The sequence below is a fragment of the Embiotoca jacksoni genome, unplaced genomic scaffold, assembly GCF_022577435.1.
Source record: "Embiotoca jacksoni isolate LCO1_2020_lvr unplaced genomic scaffold, fEmbJac1.0.p SCAF_26, whole genome shotgun sequence".
Lineage (NCBI taxonomy): Eukaryota > Metazoa > Chordata > Actinopteri > Embiotocidae > Embiotoca > Embiotoca jacksoni.
The window spans coordinates 5,886,800-5,910,127 of NW_027185377.1; the positions used below are offsets into that span (position 1 = coordinate 5,886,800).

The 23,328-nt window shown below is 44.6% G+C and overlaps 1 protein-coding gene across 18 annotated transcripts in view; it reads right to left on the minus strand.

The window, feature by feature from the left end:
• Window positions 1-23,328, minus strand: part of nrxn1a (neurexin 1a) — a 58,003-nt gene that overhangs the window by 20,321 nt on the left and 14,354 nt on the right. For 4 of the 18 annotated variants that reach the window (XM_069160348.1, XM_069160347.1, XM_069160341.1 and 1 more), the window contains 10 exons: window positions 15,403-15,704; window positions 14,139-14,162; window positions 11,883-12,044; window positions 9,865-9,936; window positions 9,290-9,532; window positions 7,667-7,814; window positions 6,639-6,769; window positions 5,276-5,528; window positions 1,410-1,613; window positions 173-199 (listed from right to left, as the gene is read on the minus strand). In XM_069160348.1, the coding sequence (XP_069016449.1) occupies window positions 173-199; window positions 1,410-1,613; window positions 5,276-5,528; window positions 6,639-6,769; window positions 7,667-7,814; window positions 9,290-9,532; window positions 9,865-9,936; window positions 11,883-12,044; window positions 14,139-14,162; window positions 15,403-15,704 (1,566 nt within the window). The remainder of the gene's footprint in view (window positions 1-172; window positions 200-1,409; window positions 1,614-5,275; window positions 5,529-6,638; window positions 6,770-7,666; window positions 7,815-9,289; window positions 9,533-9,864; window positions 9,937-11,882; window positions 12,045-14,138; window positions 14,163-15,402; window positions 15,705-23,328) is intronic. The other 14 variants (XM_069160357.1, XM_069160353.1, XM_069160356.1 and 11 more) reach the window with 6 other exon arrangements.

The window sequence follows — 23,328 nt, forward strand, 5'->3', positions numbered from 1 at the left end:
ACAAAGATATGTTGAAAAAGAGATTAAGATCAAATGGCTTGACAAAGACAAACACAACACATTAAGAAAAGCACACACTACAGAGAGCGCACACACGCACACAGACACACACACACACACACACTGAGGAGGAGGTAGGGGGAGGAGTTAGGTGAGATGGAGGATCACTTACTGGCTGTACAGTTTATCCTGATACAGTCTGGAGGGAGAGCAGAGCAGAGGGTTAATGCTGCACACATACACAGACTCTCCACGCCCTGGGGACGCACACATCGACACACCCTGCACGCATGTATACAAACGCGCACACACACTGCTGAGAAATCACACACTCTCCTTCGTCACGGGACCACAACATGGACCGTGTGTTTTCCTACAACAGTGTGCAGCAAGTGCAATTTCCGTGACTTTGTTTTTATCCAATAAAAGAGTTAAATCTGGATCAAGATTGGTGGATCTCCACTTTAAAACAGTTACAAGGAGAGCGGTGTGTCACAGCACGAGCAGTGTGCTCATTGGCCGCTCTGGCCTGAGCGACAGTTTCAGTCTCCAATCAAACCCACCAGGAGACCGAGATGGGTCATGTGTGTCAGTTTGTCTCACGACACCGAACACATCCCATAATTGTTGTCGCCCATCCAGAGCACAAATCTCCGCAAATGTTTGGAAGATTCAGCCCCTAACCTTTTTTTTTTTCTTTTTTGGTTGTTGTTGTTGTTGTCGTCGTCGTCGTTGTTGTTACTACCCATCATGCCTTGAGTGTGTCGTGTGGCGTCAACCACAAAAAGGACATGGCTGCAGACAACCAGAGACCAACACATGCACCCCTCGGTGAGGATGTGTGTGTGTTAGCGTGTGAACGTGTCGAATTCATGTGAAAGTGTGAGACTGTGAAAGAGTGAAAGGCAGAGGAATGTAATAAGAGGAGCTTTCCCTCCTGCTGTGTGGCGAGTGTATTGGATGCGTGTGTGTTTGTCCAGTTTCTGGGTCTTTGTGTTGATTGCTGAAGGTGTTGGGGATGCACAGGTCTACTGGGAGTGAGCAGAGAATGCAGCTCGAAGCTTGACCCTCCGTTCAACACAGAAACAATCACCTTCAAATTGTGTATGTTTGCGTGCGTATCGCTGGATGTAGCATCCGAAAGCTAAAAAAAAACAAAAAAACCTGCGAAATGCACATCTTGAATATTGTAGATTTGAGTATAACTACAGTAGAATAACCTGAGAGCTTTTTTTGGCATTACTTGAGAAGAGGGTGAGTTTTATCTTTCGGAGACAACAAACAATCAATCGCCGTTCGACGTCATTTCTATGCACGAAATAGCCAAGAGGCCAGAATCAGCTGCATTCCCCTGATAGGTAATTAAAACACTGTTTGAGACTCTTCGTGTTTTGCGTGCGTGTGCGTACCTAGGTTGACGGTGAGTCGGACACGGCCCCCATCCAGCTCCAGACGTAGGGTGTCTGCGGAGTTGCGGGATGTGGTTGCCATGAGAACCCCGTAGGCCCGCTGGGAGCGAAAGCGTAGCGAGACGTCCTCCGCCTCGGTGTGCATCGCCACGGGCAACTGCACCTTCATAAACTTACTGCCGTCGTACGACAGGATAGTCGCATCTGTACGCGAGAGAGACAGACAGACAAGACAGGGAGCAAATGAGAGGGGAACGGGAGGACGCGAAAGACAGGCGGAGGGACGAACAGCGACGACGGCGGGAAGAAACAGCGAAAAAGAAAACGTAAAAAGAAAGATGATTGACGAGGGGAAAAAAAAAAAAAAAACACGAGGTGGGAGGAGACAAAAGCAATTTGACACTGAGTGAATCAGATTTAAACATGACAGCGTGTTGCAGCGTGGCTACACTCCCTTGTTCCCCCGCCACGACATGTTGAAACTCAAAACCTGCTTCCCACAAAATTATCCCATCACTTTCCCCATTCTTAATTCATCATCACTCCCTCCGCCTCGCGGAAGAGTATGTAAAAATAGCCGCAGCTGGTTGGCCGGCCCTATTATCCGGTTAAATCAGAATGCATGGTGGTGAGTGTGTTAGCCACCGTCGCTGACATCTCAGACCCCGGAGTCATAATGTAACAAGCTCAGGTGATCCCGCTTTAATGTCTTTTGCATACTCATTTACATATTCATAATCTCCTCTCCCTGCTACCTGCTGGGGCCAATCCCCGACCACTAAACTGTTTACCTCCGAGGACCCTGTTTTTTTATTGGCCAATTACATACACAGCTAAACACACTCTCCGTGCGTCTTTATCTCTCCCTCGCTCGCCTTCGTATATCTCTCCCCGCTCCATTCTTCCTTCGCGTTCTCTCCGTTTCGCTCTCTCCTCCTCCTCCTCCTCCTCCTCCTCCTCCTCCTCCCCCCGTTTCTGTGGGAGACGGTTGGAGCCGAGGCAAAAACAAGAGAACAGGAAGAGAGGAAGGCGTCATGAATACTGATGAGCTGAGAAGGAAGGAAAGAGAAAGATAGTGTGTGTGTGTGTGTGTGTGTGTGTGTGTGTGTGTGTGTGTGTGTGTGTGCGTGCGCGTGTGTGTGTGTGTGTGTGTGTGTGTGCGCATGTCAGAATAAGTGAGTGAATTTAAGTGTGAACAGAGGAGGGTTTAGTAAAGTGAGAGCAGGGGGAGAGAAAATAGGGACAGAGCAAGGAAAAGAAAAAGGAGGGTGGGTGGAGGGGGGGAGGGGGGGAGCTCTTGGCTAAAATGCAAATGAACCCTCATTAACTTGAGGAAAAAAAGAAGGTGGTTGGCCTGTTATATCACAGATAACATAACTAACAGCCATGCACGCACACGCGCACACGTTTTTGATAAGGGAGACAGCTGACTACATTTTCCTCACCGCGACACCTGACTCACTACCAGGCAAGCAGAGGACGGAGGGAGGTTGGGTGAGAAGGAAGTACGGGAACCCATTTAAACGCAGGAGAATGAAAACAGTTGACAGTACAATGCACACTGGCTGTGTCACATACTGTTGCATCATCTGACGCCTGTAGCATGCAGCAGATGGACCGTGCAAACAGAGCAAGCGAAGGATAAGGCCAGCGATCTTCTATATATTCTTTTTAAAGCCAATAATCCCACGACAAGCTGGAAACCCAACTATGCGTTTATTTCTCCGTGCTTTCTAACTTTTTACCCTGTCCCATTGGTTCCCACTGCAAAGATTCTTGGCGCTCAAATTAATGTTAGGACGTTTTCAAAAATAATATAAGAACAGTTTTTATTCATAAATGAACTTGTAAAGTAAACGGAAAAGAATGACATCAATATTCGCTGGGAACAACCTTTGGAAAACAGCGCAAACTGGACACTGTATTTTCACACAGGTCTTTATTTGTGCGATGGATAAGAATATAAACATGTAAAGTGCCTAAATTGTTTGCCTAGTCCTGTAAATCTTTAAAAGAGTTTGATTTTTGAGAAAGGTTTCGGTGATTTCTTCGTTGAGGACTATTTTCAGCCGTGGAATCGGGGTGCGTTAGCAGCAGGGGAGTGTATGTGTCGACACCATTTTGACTTTAGAGTCATGATTCTGACTATTATACTTATAACATCTTGTCGTACCTCCCCCTTAAAATGTGTCGTTACGAAATAAAAATTAATCTCGGAGCCCGAGCGTGCCGGCCGCATTCGTTCATTAAAGAAGGGGGGGGGGGGGACGGGGGACGGGGGACGGCGCAACGGAGACAATGAGAGAAGGAGGGAGGGAGGGAGGGAAGAAAAAAAAGGGAGGGAGAAACCGCAGGTAGAAGGCATAAACATGGCCAATCACACTCTCCATCTGCTTCTCCATCTGTGCTTCCTTTAATCCACCGAACCACCAGTTAGTGACCCCTCAATGCACACGGAGAGGGACGAAGGAAGACATAGACGGGAAGACGGGGCTGGGAAAAACGAGCGGGAGAGGGCGCGTTGCTACGATAAACACACACACACACACACACACACACACACACACACACACACTGTGGATATTTGTCCTCCCGAAATAAAACATTTTCATATCAACACCTTTCAGAGAGTGCGGGCGTGTCTGTGTGTGTGTATATCTCCTGTTAGATGATAGTACAATCATCACTTGAGACGCATCAGCAGTTGTGGCACAAACAACATTTCTTCTCCTCTTCTTGTCTGACTCCATCTCGCTTCTTTCAACAGGTCTGTATCGGTCCCTCTGCCAATCTCTCTCTCTCGGCCTGAATTCATACCCTTTCTCATAACTCTCTCTCTCTCTCTCTCTCTCTGTCAGATTTTCTCCTCCCGTCTCCCATTCCTCCTCATCTCCTCACCTGCTGTCGTATGGCGGTTCCAGCCCGCTGGTTCCACCCTCCTCTGTCACAGCTCGTGCTCCCTGCTTTCTGCACATTTCCTCTCCCATCGATTCCCAGTCGCTACGTCCACAGCGAGTCCAATAGTCCTGTCTGCAGCTCGGCTTCCTCCCACCTCTTCCCTTTCACCTGTGTTCCTACTCTCCTTTCCCTGCCTCCATTTTACTACTCTCCCTTTGGCACAGAAAATGTGAAACTTTGAATAAAAAAAAAAAAAAGAGAGAAACAGCCAAAGATAGAAAACCTGCTCTGTTATTATTTTTGTTGTTGCGCCGGCAGACTTTTTTTTTTTTTATATATATATTTTTTTTCCTTTGCCCTTATTTTTTTGTCTCTACCTATCCATACAGTGCCGACCTGCCATCCTCTTTTCTTTTCCAGCTTCTTATTTTTTTATTGGAATAATACTTTTATTAAGTCACATTTTTATTGACCATAATTTTTTATGAGTATCTTTTTAGTGTGTCAGAGAGAACTATCAAAACCAATGTAATCTGTTGGGATGGGACTTATAAAGGCAAAAAAAAAAAAAGCATAAATCAAAGATATACGGAATAAAAAAAATTTAGTACCCAATATAACTGATTATATATTTTCAGCGGTTGATGGACTTTTTTTTCTGACTTTAAGACTTCAGACTTTAGGTCCCACACCATCTGTCTCCTGTCACTCATCCCGTTGGCATTACTCAGTGTCTCAGGCCAGAAAGAAAATGACAGAGCTGTCATTATTATGACTGTGCATTGCGTCATGACGTATTATTCATTTTTCACACAATGTTGCTGTTTAGTGACTGTAATTAGCCAGTTTACTCATCTCTATTGTGATCTATTGTCTAATGGGACATTAGGATTTCAGCATATTACTCGACAGTCTGCCAAAAGCCTCGTCCTCCTCCTCCTCTTCCTCCTCCTCCTCCTCCTCCTCACCTCTCTCGCAGGAGCGTCCCAGGTAGCCCGTCCCAGAGCAGTCACACACGTAGCGATTCCAGCCCTCCCTGCAGAATCCGTTGTGCTGGCAGGGGTTGGACAGGCACTGTTTGGGCGGCTCCCTGGAGCACGAGGGTTTCACCCCCACCGCTCTCTGGGTCTCGGCCAGCCGCCGGATGTCTTTGCTCTGACCGTCCACAAACAGATCTCTGATGCAGCCCACGTAACCGTAGTTCAACAGAGCCGTCCACACCTGAGGATGAATGTTCAGTAGTTTTTATTAGATATTTGACAACATATTTCAATGTTTGGTAGTATTTAAAAAAAAAAAAAAAAAAAAAAAAAAAAAAAGTTAGTTAACCATTAGAACTACCAGCTGGTTTTGGCAAAGACATTTTTGGCATAATTTCACCCTATTTTTGTTGCATGTTACACAAAGCAGATGCTTAAATTAGTATTATTTCCTTAATTACTTACAGTCTCAAGGGAAAACATTGCTAAATTGATTGTAAATAATTCTTTAAACTGTGAAACTGAGAAAGAAATGAAGTGCTCTATGTGATGCATATTGTATTTTCATAAAGTCAATTTCATCTATTTTTCTATTCCTGTTATATTTGTATAATTTCTAATAAGTTCACAAAATATATTGTTCTTGAATAAGGCTACAATTATTATTACATTATTTTCTATCATTTAGTCTTTTAATTATTCAAGTATTTGATAATACAACCAAAAATGAAGAAAAGGGACGATTGCAATATCTTTAACCACAATGTGACATCATCCAATGTCTTCTTATGTCCCTGAAAAAAGATAAAACTCAAAGATATTTACTTTACAAAGTGCCATGTTTAAAAAGCTGATACCATCAAATGTCTGACATTTTTGCTTGAAGGATAATTGATATTCACAATATGTGCTGCTTGTTTTCCTGTCTAAAAGTGGACTAATTGATTAAGTGTTGGAAACTTAATCTAATCTGATAATAGCTGATATAATGGTTATATAGATAAAACTAATTTCATCTTCTGCAGAGTTGGAGTTACTAAATACTGACAGCATCAAACAATTATTTTCATTATTGATTAATTTGGCCATTACTTTCTTTATTATTTGATTAATCGTTGACGGACAGCGAAAAACTGTCAATGATGTCACCCCCACCTCCCCCGCCACCACCCCCACCACCACCACCACCGACATACACAAGTTACTATAAAGTAAAACAAGGAAAAGCAGTACATTTTGCCACTTAGGAGGTTCTCGCCACCAAATGTTCCCGCATTTCTGGCTTTGAAAAGGACTCGTACGATTGATCCAAAAATAAATTCAAGCGTACACACAATATCAACACGCATACCTCTGTAGGGAAGATGAGTCCGGCGCGGTCCTCAGGCAGCCCTCCGAGGTACAAAGTTTCATCCAGGTCGAGGATCTCGCTGTCCCCCGGGGCCGTGTACGCCGTTCTCACGCTGTTCACCGAGATGGTCCCTGAACACACAGCGAGACATCAAAACAACTTCTGTAATCATTATGACCTTCAGCGTGAACATCCTCATCACAATCATCACCGTCATCACCACCACTACCATTATGACTGCCATCATCATCATCATCATCATCTTTATCGTCATCATCCTTGCCCCTCTTTTTGTGCTCTGCCTCATCATCACCACCACCACACATCACCGCTATAATGAGAGACGATTGAAATCCCAAATTACGCGGGGCTCAGTCATTAAGTGGTGCCTTTAAGTCCATGCCGGTATAAAAGTGCCAACTCCAACATTTTATCTTCAATAAATCTTTAATAAGTGTATTTTTAGACGTAGGTACAGTTACAGTAAACAAACAAGACTCCCGCCGAGAAAACTGGCAGCCTCTACTGCGGGCTTCCGGACGTAAATGAACACAGACCTGTAAACAATAACTGAATACCGGTACCAGGCTGATCAACAACATCCTCTACCGTGAATGTAAAATTCATTAAAAGACAACAAAAGGTATTGTGTTTCATGGATTTCACAACAGTATTTTGGGACGGGAAGCAAAGTCGAATGTCGCATAACATTAACGGCACCAGTAGGATGAAAAAAGGCTTTAATTGTAGTGTCCGTGTTTGAGTAATTATACTAACACACTACAATGAACTTAACAGTAGCACTGTTAATAGCTCGTGTTAAAATGTTCTAAACTCAGACTCGGTACACACAGTTTGAATTGAACACAGACAGGAGGCAGATGGTAGCCAGATGACCTTCCTCGGCTGTTGCTTGGTACAAAAAAAAAAAAACCCAGTTGAAGTACACCCACTCGTTATTCTCTACCTCCTTCTTATCCGACCGTGATCGGGTTTGGCGTCAGAGTTAAGAGAGCCGGGACTCGTACCTGAGCGCCCGTCTCTCTGGAAGTCGACGTGATACCACTCTCCGTCGTTGACCTTTCTGTCGATGGCCTTGGTCTTGGTGGTTCCCGAGCCCATGTCCAGCAGCAGGTACAGGTGCCCGTCCAGCATCTCGATGGCAAAAAAATCCACCTGTGTGTGTTAAGCAGACACGGCATCAGTATTCTGCACAAAACAGGGACATTGATGGCTGGAAATTAAAATGGAAATTATCGCTGCAGGTTACAATAACCTTTTACGGTCTAATTTTGTGAAATATTTTTCAGTTTTGCTGGAGGTTAGTTATCCTATACATTTTTGGGATTCTACAAAAGATCAGAAATTATGTTTTTTAATTCCCTCAGATGCCGCTATGGATTGCCATCTCGGACTTGTGTGGAATGAGGATTTCTAGATCGCTTCGAGTCGAGGCGTTTTATTTCATTCCACTGGAGAAGATTCGCATGATTCCCAGTTCATAAAAAACGTGTATTATTATTTATCCTATACCGGCTGTTTACGCAGCCCTTCAGTTCATTCTTATTCTGAAACAAGCTGTTATAGCTCCTGTTTCTTTAGAGCCCCCCTCCCTCCCTAGAAGCCCACTTTTTTCTGATTGGCTGACTTCCAGGAAGCCTGCAGAGGACCAACACCCTGTGGTTCTGACCTGCGTCTCATCCTCTTGCTGGTGTGGGAGAGTAAACATGAACATGCACATTACCTGCACTTTTTGTGACATACCTGTGGATTAAGTCTTTAAGAAACAAGCTGTATATATAATCTTTTAATGTATATATAAATATATATATGCTCCTCTTTACATGTGGGAAATGCGCTAGACTGTAGTTTGACAGGCTTTTGGCTTGAAATACTGTCAGTTGAGTAAACATGCTTTTGGTATTAGAGACAGGCTGAGCAGATGGATGGTTGCGTCCGTGTTCTTTGTGGCGTGCTGTGACCCTGCATAGAAATCCGTGACGAGCTGACGTCAGCTCATCCTGAACCCAGAGCAGATTGAGACCTGGATTTTTTTTTTTCTTAAAGAAATCACGTTTACATACATTCAGCTGCTCGTATACAATTTTGGCCACGTTTAATATCATGATTCAACATTATATGTCAGAAAGTACAGAAAAGCATAATAGGTCCCCTTTAAAAAGTGCCATTATTTTTGATTAGATATTCATGACTTCCATATGTTGGAGCCTTAAGACATTGGTGATCGCTCTGCTTTTCCTCAAGTGCCGTCGTGCCATTTATATAAGTGCCCTTTAGTTCATGTCTGAATGGCTGCTGGATGATTTACAGACATTCGGGTCTCGCTCGGGATGAATTGCACTAATTGTGGCAACCTTTTGACTTTTCATCTGACGCCGTGGGTTCTTTAGCCCTTCGGTTTTTTGACAACATACCTTCAAAGTTAATGTCACTCCCATGAGCCTCTGTAATTGGCAGTTTGTTCTAACAGGCAAATGTCAACTAACCGAAAGTAAGATTGATAAACACGGTAAACATTATACCTGCTAAATATTAGCGTTGCCGTCGGATGTGTCAGCATTTACAGTGTCACTCTGTCTAAGCGCAGCCATACATCGTTTATGTTATGTGTACTTTATAAATATACACACGTTTAATATATTCTTCACCTTGAGCGTTGGAGGCGTGCGCGGGTCCTTGCGTTGTTGCTGTCGAGGTTTGCCGTGGCTGAAAAGCATCAACCCGTTGGGCTCCGTGGTCCTGAAGTCGAACGAGATGGATCCTGCCTTCTTCGCCGCCCACTTGCTCAGTGCCACGAAAGACTCTGGGGTGTCAAAGGTCACGGGGTCCAGCGTTGCTACACTCTCGCACTTAAAGGACACCACGCCACTTACCTGGGACAGATGTGGGAAAAATTTTTAATGTTTTGAGGTTCCAGCATTTAAAAAAAAAAAAAAAAAAAAAAAAAAATATGCGTTGTAAATTGCTGCAGTGAAAATCAAGACCTGAACGGCTTCTTTGTTGTCTGAAGTAAAATTCAGCTCCCTGCTGCGAACTGACTAAAAGACAAAAGCTGGTGGCTACCTCTCAAAAATAATCCCATTTACTTAAAAGTCACACGGGACCGGACAGGAGGTTGGGATACATAACTGAATACTAACAAAGTGTGTTTAACAGGATGAGGCATCGTCTGGCTCAGGTTGTACATGCTGTTGAGAGTGCATACCTTCATCTTTGGGTCTCCCTGTTTAGCCAGTCTAGACAGCTCCAACCGTACGTCATTGTTCTTGTACACCACCTTCAGGGGAAGAGATTGAGGGGAAAAGAATGAAACTTTAATTCCTTTTAAGAGAAAAAGAAGCTGCCACCTTCACTTCCGGACAGGAGATCTAGACCCATTTCTTGGGATTCTTTTAAATACTTTGGTGCGACAACATTTCTTCTTTCTCAGTGTTTCAGCACAATATGCAAAAAAAAACCAAAAAACTGAAAAAAGAGTGACCTTTTCACAAGTCAAACTAAAAAAAAAAGAGGAGACTGTTTTTCATTCAAATGTTCTGGTATTTTTATGAAAGCAACAACCTTAAAGCCACAGAGCCACTCCAGCTTCATCTTTTGAAAAGTCCCCGCCACTTGCACCGCCACTTTTACACTTTCTATGGTCTTTGCCTCACCGTTTCTCCCTTTCCTCTCCCAGACACAGTCCGCTCTCTGACTGAGCAGCGTGAGTGTAAAGAGTGTGTGCTTGTGCTGAGCATTTTGATGTTGGGAGGGAGACGAGCACACACAGGCTCTACTTTATTAATCCAGACCTCCTTCCATGACCTGCGAGCAGCAAAGTTGTCCTTTACATTTTTTTTGTGTTTTTTTTTTTTGTGTCTGTCGTGCTCTTGTGTCTGCGTGTAGGGCAGAGAAGATGACTCTCAAAGATGATAAATTCTGCAAGTGTGCAAAATGGTGTTGGCGCGTGTGTGTGCCTACGCTGCATCAAATGCATCAAATTGTTACAGCTGTGATTGTTCATGCCTGTGATTCACTGCATACATCTTAATTTGCTCACACGGATTATCATATCATCGTATTAAATATGTAAATGTGCCAGTGGAGGGGTTCACTTTGACAGCGGCAGCCTCGTTAAAACACCATCAGTCTTAACGAAGCAACACAGAGTGCATTCACCACTGATACAGATAGCTCTCTGTTTGGCACATCATCTGTCGACTTGTTTGGTTGTTTGTTTATGCCTCAGTGTGAAGCTGTGTGAATGAAAGGAAGACTCAGACAGGGTGTGTATTCGATGGGTATGAGCATGTATTTGGGAGTTTTGTTATGTCAAGTGCTGTCTATCCATATGTATGCTTATTTGTGTTTGTCTATTTTTTTTTTTTTTTAAATCTCTGCGCGGTTCGGTGGGCACATTTATTTAAATTTTTTTTTTTTTGCTTATGTATGCGCATGCACACATCTGCGCATACACGCTCGGATTGGTTTACGCGCACACGCGTGTGTATTAAATGCGCTCTCCTCACCGTGTCATGCGAGCGTTTTGCCGCTGCAGTGTTGTGGCCCATTTCGAGCACAGCGGATGGATGGATGGAGTATCTCTGTGGCATAGCTAATTAGCATGTTAGTGCTTAGTGCTGTATCTGCTCCCTCAACGACACTCATCACTGATTCTCTCTGATGCTGGGGAGGTGTGTGTGTGTGTGTGTGTGTGTGTGTGTGTGTGTGTGTCTGGGACTGTTTGTGTGAGTCTGCCAAATGGAAGCATTTCTGTGTGTGAGTGCGCTTTATAAGATAATGTGTGTAAAAAAAAAAACAACTGTTTGCGTGATGCGTGACAGAAAGGGAAGGGAGGAAACGGCAAGAAAGAAGGAGAGCGTGAGGAAAAAGAAAAGCCTGGTGTTTCTTAAAACTTGAGTGCGTACAGACATCTGTGCAGCACGAGTGTATAGAACGAGGCTGGGCGATGATTAAATATGATCGTTCATCTACTTTCAGTGGATGATATTATTGTGTGTATTGTAGTTCGTTCTGTATGAATTCTATCTAAATTAATAATTCTCAGCAAACTGCATTTAAAAACGAACAAAATTAATTATTAAACTAGTTATTTTACACTTCATTTAAATAATCCATACCCGGATATATTTTTTTTTTTCTTCAAACGTGTTGCACTGCAAAAGTTTCCTATGAGAAGGCATATTCATGCGTGCATAATCCGTACATATACGTGCGTCACACCTCTTTGAGGCAGCCCATGAAGTTATTGCTGACTGGAGACCCGGGAAGGTCAGCGGTGCTGGGGCTCCCTCCCACGTAGAAGAAGTCATCAGAGCCCAGCATGGTGTAGTCCTCCTGGGTGTAGCCCGTGGTGGTCAGGATACCGTCCACAGAGATGGTCACCTACATAACAAAGCACAGGGAAAGGACACGCTATATACTCACACCAAAGGCAGCGCTAAGCGCTAGCTAGGCGCTGACCAGCCAAATTAGCCCCCGTTGCTCTGGTAACCAGTGTATGTGCGTTCTGGTGGGGAGAAGGCCCGATTGGTTTTGGGAATTGGCCATTGGTTGTGCTGGGGGACTTTGCCGGGACTTTGGTTCGGTGCAGTTGGGTCAGTGCTGTGTGCTGTGACTGAGTCGTGCTTGCCTCTTGACTTCGCTCATATTACCGGCGACATATAAAAATGTTTCTATACACCGCTAAATGCTGCTCGCTTTCTTCTCCCTGCGGGTACAGATACACTCTGTAGTCCCATCTGCCACCAATGAACTCTGAGAATCTGCAATCAAACTACGTGGTCTGCCATCTTCAGCGTCAGTGTCAGTAAGTCTATTGTACAGAATAGTGACTAGATCCTGTGCGTGATTGATAAAGATTTGCTGAAACCCGAAGCTTCAGGGCTACCATTGGTGGCTTGTTCCTCTCCGCACCGAGGCTTCAAAGCCAGTTTTTTTTTTTTTTTTTTTTTTTACAAAACACACTAAACCATTAAAACGGGCTAAACCATTCTGGTTTGTGCAGCACTGCACTAAATCGCTAACCTTGTCTGTAACAAGAACACCGATTCAACCCTTAACGTTAAAAGTTTTCCACCTTATGTTCAGGCCTCAGACTCTAAGCTGCTGTCGTGTTAAGGTAGAGCGTGCAGTTTACTTCCTAATATACGAACAACAGTTTTTCCTAACTGCTTTGCCTTAAGTGACACTGGTGCTGGTGCTCTTGCAATATAATCAGCCCATACTGCTGCGTAATAGTCTGTAAAGGGGCTTTTAGCTGTCACTGATATCCAACGCTGTCATATGTAGATCACAGTTAGCGGTACGTGAACACTCTGATATTCTACAGTACATTACTGACCATGTTCGACTGCTCATAAAGGTTGTGAGCTTATTGCTTTTCCACTACAGTAAGTTCCCTCTCACTTATGGTGCTTATCACTGCCAGGCAAACTTGCCCGGCCAGGCAGGTGTTAGTAGGTCTCCGCAGGCATCTTCGTGCTACACAGTGAGTGTTAGTACTGTTTACTTGTTAGTAGTTGTTAGTTGTTGCACTGCCGGCAGCCACAGTCTTGTTACTTGTGTCAGGACAAGCTGTGTTGGGTTACTGAGGTTAGGATTCATGATTTCAATGCTGTTAGTGGTTGTGATGATGTCATGTTATTGTGTTGTTAGGGTGAGTTGTGATGATGGTGTTAGTTGGTTAGTTTGTGGTCTGGGGGGGGTTTGTTAGATCAGCAAGTCTGAATGAGATGCCGCACAAGACGAACGCACGGATATTAATGTACACGCACGCACACACGCACAGGTGTTAGATGGGTTACGGCTTCATTCCACGCGCACACACACTCGTATAGATATAGAAAACATGCAGCCTGTTCCTCTCTCTGCATGCAACCACTGGCAAAGAGGACACAGTAGATAAAAAAAACAACAACAACAACCACAACAGAGGACAGGATGTATCAGAGGCACCATGGAGAACATGCAGTGGCAGAGTGGAGGACGAAAAAAAGAATACAAAATTAAAAAATTAAAAAAAAGAAGGGAAGGAGGAACCTCTCTATCCTCTTTATGGACCAATCAGAGAGGGGAAGGGTTTCTGAGTCACGCCATGCAGGAAGAGGGGGGGTGGGGGGTGGGGTGGGGTGGGGGGCCTCGCCATTTGCGTGCAGGTGAGGGATGAGCCAATCAGTGCACGCCTACACGTCAAAGTGATGGGGTGAAAAAAAAACAGTAGAGATAGGGGAGGGTGGGATTGGGAGAGGAGAGGAGGAGGAGGGAGGGGGGGGGGGGTATTTAAAGAAAAAAAAGTGGTTGGCAAGGAGGTGGGGGCGGGGGGGGGAGGGGCCTTTTAAGCGTAACAGATTACCAACCGCATTTATCCTTTTATTGGTTTAGTTTTGATGTCTATGGTTCAAAAGGAAATAGACACGGGGCAAACCCAAACTAAGAAACAATTAGAATGATATCTACCGAACAATGGAGTTTGTTTACCATAGCGTGTCCAATGCCTGAGTGCTTTGTAGGAGAGGGGGAGAAAGGAAAGCAAAAAACTGTGAACAGAACAACTTTGGGAACAAAAAAAGGAAAGCTAGAAGGCCTCTGGTGAGGTTAGTAGGTTGGTTGGAGTGGTTTCGCTAGGAGAAGGGCACAGGTTAGGTTAGTAGAATGAATCATTCCATGGATGGTGGTTAGTTTCACTAGCAGGTTAGTAAAGTTAGTAGTCAAGTTAGTAGTACAGACAGGCAAACGGTAGAGGCAGGGCACAGGTAGGTTACGAGCACTTGAGTGCCGGTGACCCTCAATGTTCTCTAGTTCACCCTCCCTCTCGTTCATCCGCACACGTATTCATGTACACACACACACACACACACAATTGAAAAAGAACTCACCTAGAGCTGAAAGCAGTGCTGGTCTGGTGGTTAACCCACTGTAAACTAAGACCAAAACCTCAGGTGTGTTTTTTTACTGCCACAGCATCGCCGCAGACGGACAACAGACCACTGACCGTAGCTTCTACATTGATTAGTTTCTTGGCTGCGGACTTAAAGCCTTATCAGCTGCCCACTGCCCCTGGAGCATCTGCAGCAGTCAACCAAAGTCAAACACACACTGGAACTATTTAATAAGGAATCAGAGTTAATGCTGCGACTCACAAACATCTTCATTGCAACAGTCAATAATCGATAATAATGTAATCGTTCAGTCTTCGGCCTTTGCTAAGTTTTTCTCCTCACGATTCTCTCTTGTGTCTCCTGCCTCGGGTTCTCCGCCAGAGAACCAGAGGCATGAAAGTCAAGGAGAGATGGACATCAAGAGGGGCCTGAAAAAAGCTCGGATGTCAAAATAGAGTCAAAAATGTCCATCACAATTTCCCAAAGCACCAGGCGACGTTTTCACGATTCTTGTTTGTTCAGTACAAGACTGCAAAATATATATATATATTTTTTTAATCTAAAATGATACAAAACAGACAAAAGCATCACGTCCTCAGATTGGAGTGGCACAAACAAGCATTTTTTTTTTTCTTTCTAAATGACTTGACAGCTCACTTTAAATGACTTAAAATGCTCACGCTAATCATTTCAACGCTAAAACTATCCATTTCTTTCATCTGCCGCTTTTCTCTCTTTTTGTCCCTCCTCATGTCACTCAGATCTGTCCTCCTAAAGCCTTATCAATATCATAAATCATACTGCACATCTCCTCTCCCCTCCGCTCGGCCGCTCACTCCTCCATCGCCCGTTTGTCTGGTTACCTGTCTCAGGTTGCGCGTGACCTTGACGTCGTGCCAGTCGTTGTCGTTGAACTTGCCGTTGACGGGTTCCACCAGAGCCTCGAAGGCCCCGGAGCCGAGGTTGATGACAAGAGACACGGCACCGTTCTTGAGTGCCAGGTTGACATAGTCTGCCGACTTGCCGGTGTGCAGCATCAGGCCGTTGCGCTGCAGCGTCTTGAAGGAGAGCGTGATTTCGTCGCTGCTAGATTGGATCGGGTTGGGCGACAAGTCGTAGCAGAAGTACTCGGAGCCCTTGAAGGTGGCGACATAGTCCTCGCGAGCTGAGAGGGGAAAACGTGAGAGGCGGAAGAGGAAGGAGAGGAGGAGAACGGTGGGAGGGGAGGGGGACAAAGAAATGTGGAGCCTTTATATTGTTGTTGAACGTTATCGTAATGATTGGTACAATATTCAAGCTACGTCGCCGTCCTCCTACTCGGCGCTTCACAAAATGCACAAAGGTGATAAAATGGTGGGTGTTCATCAGAGCCGGCCGAGTAAAACAAAGCTCGGCTGGGCCTGGTGAAAATTGATTCGGATGTGCGGTACAAAACATATTGTTTAAGATGCCGAAAATGTTGTTATTGTCAAGCAAAGCCTCACTGATGCCAGCTCTTGAAAGAAAGAAAGAATTCCTTCCGTACCTCTAATCGCACCACGGAGTGGTGTGTAAACAAGCTTTGATCAGTCATGTGGGTTAGAGATTAAACAGTGTGGATGCGAGGGAGACAGTCGTGAGTCCGTAGCTTTTCCAAACTCGTTATGAAACCTGCCATCCTCTCTTCTGAGAGAACAGCTGTGCTGGTAGTCTGAAGTGATGTGCTCCTGTTTGACAACATGGCTCATTTCATGTTTGTTAAATGCCAAAATGTGCGCGTGTGCAGTAGCAGTAGGGGTTAGGAGGGGGTTTCGAGAAGGATGGCAAAAAACTGATGGTGAAGATGGAGAACCGTAGCCTGTGAGCATCACGGCAGCCAAAGCAGGCAGGAGTGGCCAATTAGAATTCAGAAGAACGGGCAGACAGCCAATAGCAACTTACCTTGCACACCCTTCGTGACCCCCAAGGACACCAGACCAAGGTTTTGCAATCCATCATCCTTAAACTCACACTCACTTATCTGCACTCTCTCACCTACTCACACACCAGTGCACAACCACAAGCCGGAAGAGGAAAATCAGACGCGCGCACACACATCACACATCACACATCACACACGCGCGCGCGCACACACACACACATCTGCGCGCAGGAATGATCACGGTATTGTGCCGGCATAGACGAGCAGCGACGACATTATCTGTCTCCTTCACACCCATCCCGCCCTCCCCCCCCCCGAAGCATCACCCTTCCTCTGCATCCGCTCCAGAGTTCTCCCCACCACCATCCCCGCATCTCTCACACCTCCCTCCTGGCCTCACGCCACCGTTCCTCTCCGCACATATCGCTGGCCTCTTTTTCTCTGCTCCGCGGAGCCTCTGGCGTAAACCACCATCTTGCAGTTCACAATAACGAGGACAAACAGAGGGGAATTCAGCACACACTGGACTAGGTGAAGCCAGACGCTTGGTGGGGAACCGCTGGCGAGGAGAGGGAGGGGGTGGGAGTGGAGGAGGAGGGGTGTGTGTGTGTGTGTGTGGGGGGGGGGGGGGGTGTGGAGTGGATTGCCACATAATGAATAGACTGAAGTGTAATAGGTTATTAAGGTAGCGAGAGGCAGTGAGAGGAGTGTTGAAATGGAATCGGGCGCACTTGAGTGAATATAACAGAGAGAGAAGGAAAAAAAAAAAGTGAGAATACATCACAATTCAAAGACCAATTGTGGCAAATTGTCTTTCTTTGCTTCTGTTGCATGAAAAAAATAAAAAAAATAAATCCCAAAGTGTGAATGCCAATATATGAGTGAGAAACAACACGTTGTTTGCCAGCATGTGTGTGAGTTCCCCCCGGTGTGTGATTCCTTCCCTCCCAGCATGCTAATTAGGAATGTTTGTGTGTGCGCGTGTTTGTACGTACGCGCCTCGGAAAGAAAAAAGAAAACGTGCGCGCAAGTTTGCGCTCGGGCATTGGAAAGTGTGTGTGTGTGTGTGTGTGTGTGTGTGCGTGCGTGCATGGACGGCTATATGCTTTTTATGTGTGCATGAAATGTGCGGGGGTGTGGGTGGGTGCTGGTCTCTGTAAATATTGGTGTATTGCTGTCAGAAAAGCTATTACCAACTCAGGGCCTCGGGCTAGTCTTTACTGAGAGGAGCGGGAGAGGAGGAGGAGGAGGGAGACACACACACACACACACACACACACACACACACACACACACACACACACACACACACACACACACACACACACACAGAGAAAGAACAGCCACAAATGTGAACACAATCACACATGCTCGCTGACACACAAGCAGACAAATGTAGATGAGGTGGCAGAGCGAGGAGGAGGGTGGGAGAAAGTGTGTGTGTGTGTGTGTGTTGGGGGGGGTGAGGGAGGGAGGGAGGGAGGGAGAGGGGCGTGCAAGTTCTTCACAATGAGAACACACACAGCCGGTCCGGCAGCCATTCTAGCGGTAATTTACAGAGGTGCCATTAGGTTTCAGTGTGGTGCTCCACCATTCTGTTGCTAATTTACAGACACGTCATTAGAGCAGACAGGAGCACATAAAGCATCTCTGCATCGATCTGGAAGCTCTGGCCCGCAAACACTCACTCCTTGTTCTATTACATCACACGCACAACAGGCAGGCACGCACTCACACACACACACACACACACACACACAAATAAATCAGACAGGGAAAATGCATGCTGAGTGACACCAAACACGAAGAGGACCCACGCGTCGCGCACTCGTGTGCGTCCGGAGCGCACCGACACACCTGTGACCCGCGGCGACGCTCTCGAGTGGGCAGGTTGGAGTGGATCTGTTGTAGCTGAGATTAATGGAGTGAGTCAGTATTAGCTCAGAGTAAACAGTGAGACAGACACTGACATACACACCACATGTCACACTTCATCCTGTGGAAAGCGCTGTCGATCAAAGCGGGGGAGCCGGAGAATGAAAGGATACGGCGGCGGAGGGAGAAACACTCGATTTGAAAGAACCGGTGGAGTTGGGGGGAGGGAGGGGGGACACGGAAATGTAAATCATTACATTTCCTTTTTGGAGGATTTCAAGGGTTATTACTTTTTATGTTCTCTATGTAATTTCTTTCTGTTATTTAACCGTGGTAGTGGTTTCTCGTGGGCTGCGCGCTTGGACGCGAGGTCTGACTGCAAATACGTTTCTCTGCTTCGAGGTCTCCATTTCAAAAACAGACCTCGAACTTAATGACACAACCTGATTAAATGAAGTAGAATGAATAAAAAACAGGCCAGGGAATCTCAAACGAGGTTATCTCTGGGAGATTATACTGTACAGCTTTATTAAATGATGCTTTTTATGACTCTTTGAATTGTTTTTTTTTTATATTCATTACTTCTCGTTGGTTGTTTTGACATTGCTGTATATTTCTACAAGCGTTCAGAAAAATGTATTTAGTTGATTGCTATTGATTATTTGAATATTTTTCTTATAAAAATGCATGATTTGGCTCAGGTTTTTAAAATATAATGATCTACACACTTTTATAGTGACTTTTTAACTTAGAGGTCTCAAAGTGCTGTACAATTTTTTTTTATTTGACACTTAGGATGAACTAAATGAGATATTAACTATTTGAATGAAAAAAAGCTTGGCTTCCACAAAGTTCCAAAGTTTAATCAATTTATCTGACCAAAATGTGTTTTTATTTTGTTGTTTTTTTCCTCTCTAAGCTTCCGATTGAAAAACAGATCTTGATCTCACCAAGGCTAGAAATCAAATATGAAGGCTATAGGAGGAGTGGGGAATACGCAGAAGTGTAAAGATGTGGGGTGATTGGCATTAATCCTTGAAGGCTAACATTGAACTACAACTCTAATGAATAAAGCAGTCAGTGGGGAGGCAGAGAGAGAGAGAGAGAGAGAATAACTGATCTGATGGTTGCAGCTTCAGGGACCAGCTGTGAATGTACCAACCCCTCCAATGATCAAACAGACATGGATTTTTTTTCTTTTTTCTTTTTCTGGTTGTTGTTTGTGTGCATATGATGAATGTCTGTGTGTGGTTTATAGCTTTGTCTCCTCTCGTGGGTCTCCTCCTCAACATTTCACACACTAATTTGTTCATTTCCATGGCAACCCTGTGTTACAGGGAGCTACGGCAAATATGAATGCGTCTGTGCATGTGTGTTTCGGAGAGAGAGAGAGAGAGAGAGAGACAGGAAGAGACAGGAAGAGGGATGGAGAAGGAGGGCGAGAGACTGAAAGAGTGATTGAGTGAACAGTACATTATCATGGACAGCTGTACTGAATCAAAATGGCGGATGGAGGCTGGGAGCACATCAGGGGAGCCTACATTATACAGCACCTGATAGAGGGAGCAGGGTGGAAAGAAGCAGGAAAGGGGGAGATGCATAGCGGGAATCTGAAAGGAGAAAGATTAAAAAAAAAATAAAAAAAAAAGAGATGGAGAAGACTCATTGAGATGGGGAACACAAAATGGAAGAGAGGACGAGGTGGAGGGAGAGAAAGAGGAGACAAGGAAAGGGAGTGGCAGAGAGCGAGGGATGGATGGCTGGAGAGAATGAAAGAGAGAAAAATGCTGGTGTATCTAAATCCTAGTGTAGCAAGCCTCAATCATGGCAGCCCTGTCATTCTGGAGATAGCACACTGCAATTCCCCTGCACCTCGTTTTTAGCCCACCATGCAGTTCTGCTATCAGCTCCTCTCAGACCGTCCACACACACACACACACACACACACACACACACACACACACACACACACACACACACACACACAGACACACAGCATAAACTCAAACATCCTGCATGAAGGCATCCCTTCTTAATAATAGACAGGTGGATTAACTATACACTCGTACAGTATACAGATAGATGACCGGTATCGGAAATGTATGTAAATGAATGCTAACGTATGCATGCTTGCTATATTAAGTTAAAGTGTGAAAATCCATACAGGCAAGTTCACTGAAGGCTACGACTGCAGTTTTCATCTCTATTCAGTGATATACAGCAGATTGGGCTATCACATCACATCACAGCCAAGGGAGCAATACTGGAGAGGAGGATATTACTGTCAGGACACAACTGACAGATTGGTTGTCTGCAGTGTTGATCTCTTATTTCTTCCTTTTGTTGTTGTTGTTTAAGGCGTTCATTCATGAGATATGCCGTTTTTGAAATGCCACGCCAGCACATAAAAAGACCCCAAATTGAAACGAGTACAAAAACGGTTGATTGATTAGAAAATTAAGCAACAATTCTGCCAATTGTTTCAAATGTTCATCGAGCATCAATGCTCCTTTTCCTTGGAAACTGATTATCTTTCGCATTGATTTGTTGAATGATGCAACGAGCTATTATTTTTTATCTATCATTTAATTACATTTCTTTTATTGGGTAATTGATTGTCTGTAGAACATTAGGACAAATAGCAGTTTTTAACTACCATGGTGATGGCATCATATGCCGGGTCTTGTACAAAGATTTACAATAAAGAGCAGCAAATGAAATCCCTAAAGAAGCTGGAACCATCAATGGCATTTTCTTTGATTATTTATTATTATTGATTATCGGGATAGCTGAAGGTTTTCTGTTGATCAACAACTGCTTGAAAAAAAATGATCAACTTTATTCAAAACTGAAACAAATCTTTACCTGCGGCGCTGTAGTCAATAAAGCATTTGATCAATACAGTAAAGTGACAGGAAGCCGTGAAAGATGTCCATTATAGTTGTCATAAATGTTTTTAAAACCCCAAAGATATTACATTTCCTGAAACGACAAATCACTTTTGTGTGACATACAGTAAAGCATATTGCAGTTAAATTTGTTTTTGCGCAGATATGATGTATTTAAGTGAATTTCAAAGTCACAAATTGAGCATAATTAAATAATACCTTATATTATCAATCCCTTTGAATTTCATTTCAAGAAAAAACAATGAACAGCACACTTCCTGACGTGATGTTCGATCTTTTATTTCTCGTCCCTTTTTGTTTCTTTTATCTGTGGTGATCTCTCGCCCTCTCTCTCTCTCTCTCTCTCTCTCTCTCTCTCTGTCTGTTGCTTGAATTTGGCCTTCTCTCTGGTACCCAGGGAAACCGGCTTGTTTCCATGACAATGTCTTCAGGCAGAACAGTGTATTTGTCTTAAGCTGGATAAGATCAGAGTCAGTTTCATCTCTTTTAGACACACACACACACGCACACACACACACACACACACACACACACACACACACACACACACACACACACACACACACACACGCGCAGGCGTGCACGCAGACACACGTGCATCCATCACGGCACATATGCACAGCGGAGACCGCAGAGTGCTGGAAAGCGCGCGCATTGGACAAATGGGTATTTGTGCAAATTGAATAAAACCCACATAGACATGAATGCAAGTAGAGCCACACGTATACTGGAATGTCACACACACACACGCACACGCACACACACACACACACACACACACACACCTAATGAAACCCTCTCACTGCAGATGGTTAACAAAACAAAAAGGGCATAAAGATCTCTTTTCATAAAGGTAATATAATGGGTTTTTTAATGAATGCCATGGCTATTTCAGTTGTTGTATGTATGCCAGACAAGTAGCACAAGTCAGCGTTTGTGTGTGCGTGCTCAATTCCAGCGTACGCTTGTTCATGTGTTTGTTCTTGTTTTGGCAAACAGCGAAAGAAATGAACTTCAAATGCCAGATGGGGTACTGGAGTGAATCGCCAATTGGGCCGCTACACTCAGCACCCACCCAGACACAGTGGAAACTGCTAGAACAGGTACAAGACGTTTGGAGAACCGACTAGACTTGTTTCTTTGTCTTTCTTCCTAAAAAAAAAAAAAGAAAAGAAAAAAGGAGTGCGCGTTGCATGCGTGCGCTTGTGCCGGTGTCGGATGAGGTATCTGCATCAGTGATGAATACCATCCTGGCTGATGCGAGACTGTTTCATGTCGGGGAGCCCAAGGAGAGATGCAGTGCTCCCGCTGAGACGCTGCAGTCTTATCTCCCTTCCCGTCTCCCTGCGCGTCTCCGACCTTCTCTTTCCCCACTTTCTGAATGCGCGCCTATCTTTCCTCACCATCACTTTTCGACACTCTTTTTTTTTTTACCCTATCCCGCCCGCCCCTCGTCCTCCACGCCATGCCTTACACGTTCGCAGCCAGCCTCCGCTCCATCGTTCTCCTTAAATCCTCCGTAAACGGGGAGTCCGTTTGATGTCTTTATTTTCAGGCGATTAGAGGGGTGCATCGGCTTTGTGTATTCCCTATTAGCGTTGCGGTGAATGTTCAAACATGCTAATGTGTACGCTTGCAAACGGGATCGTAATTGCATACAATTAACAGTGAAAGTATGCATTTCACCAGTGGGATTGCAACACATTTTCCCACGTTTGAATTCAGGAACTACATCTGCCTGAAAATGTGGGGGCAGAGCTCTGTATGTGGCGCTGTGACTTTCATTACGAGAACGGCATGGGTGTTAAGCATTAATGAGCATTGTAGTACAGTACTATAATGGGTGTTAGTAGCGGAGAGTCGAGGCAGAATTAGTCCCATTAGAGGAGAGCTTATATCTAAGAAAACTGTACATTCTGCAATAATAATAATTAAAAAAAAAAAAAAACGTTACCGCGATTGCTTTACGATTGCTTGATGGCCAGAGAGGAGCACAGTTTTTTTTTTTTTTTTTTTCACAGCTCAAGATGTGGCCATCAGGAGCCATATTCATGCCAGTCAGTAAGGCAGGCAGCCAATCACCAGACACTTGCCTCTTAACACTA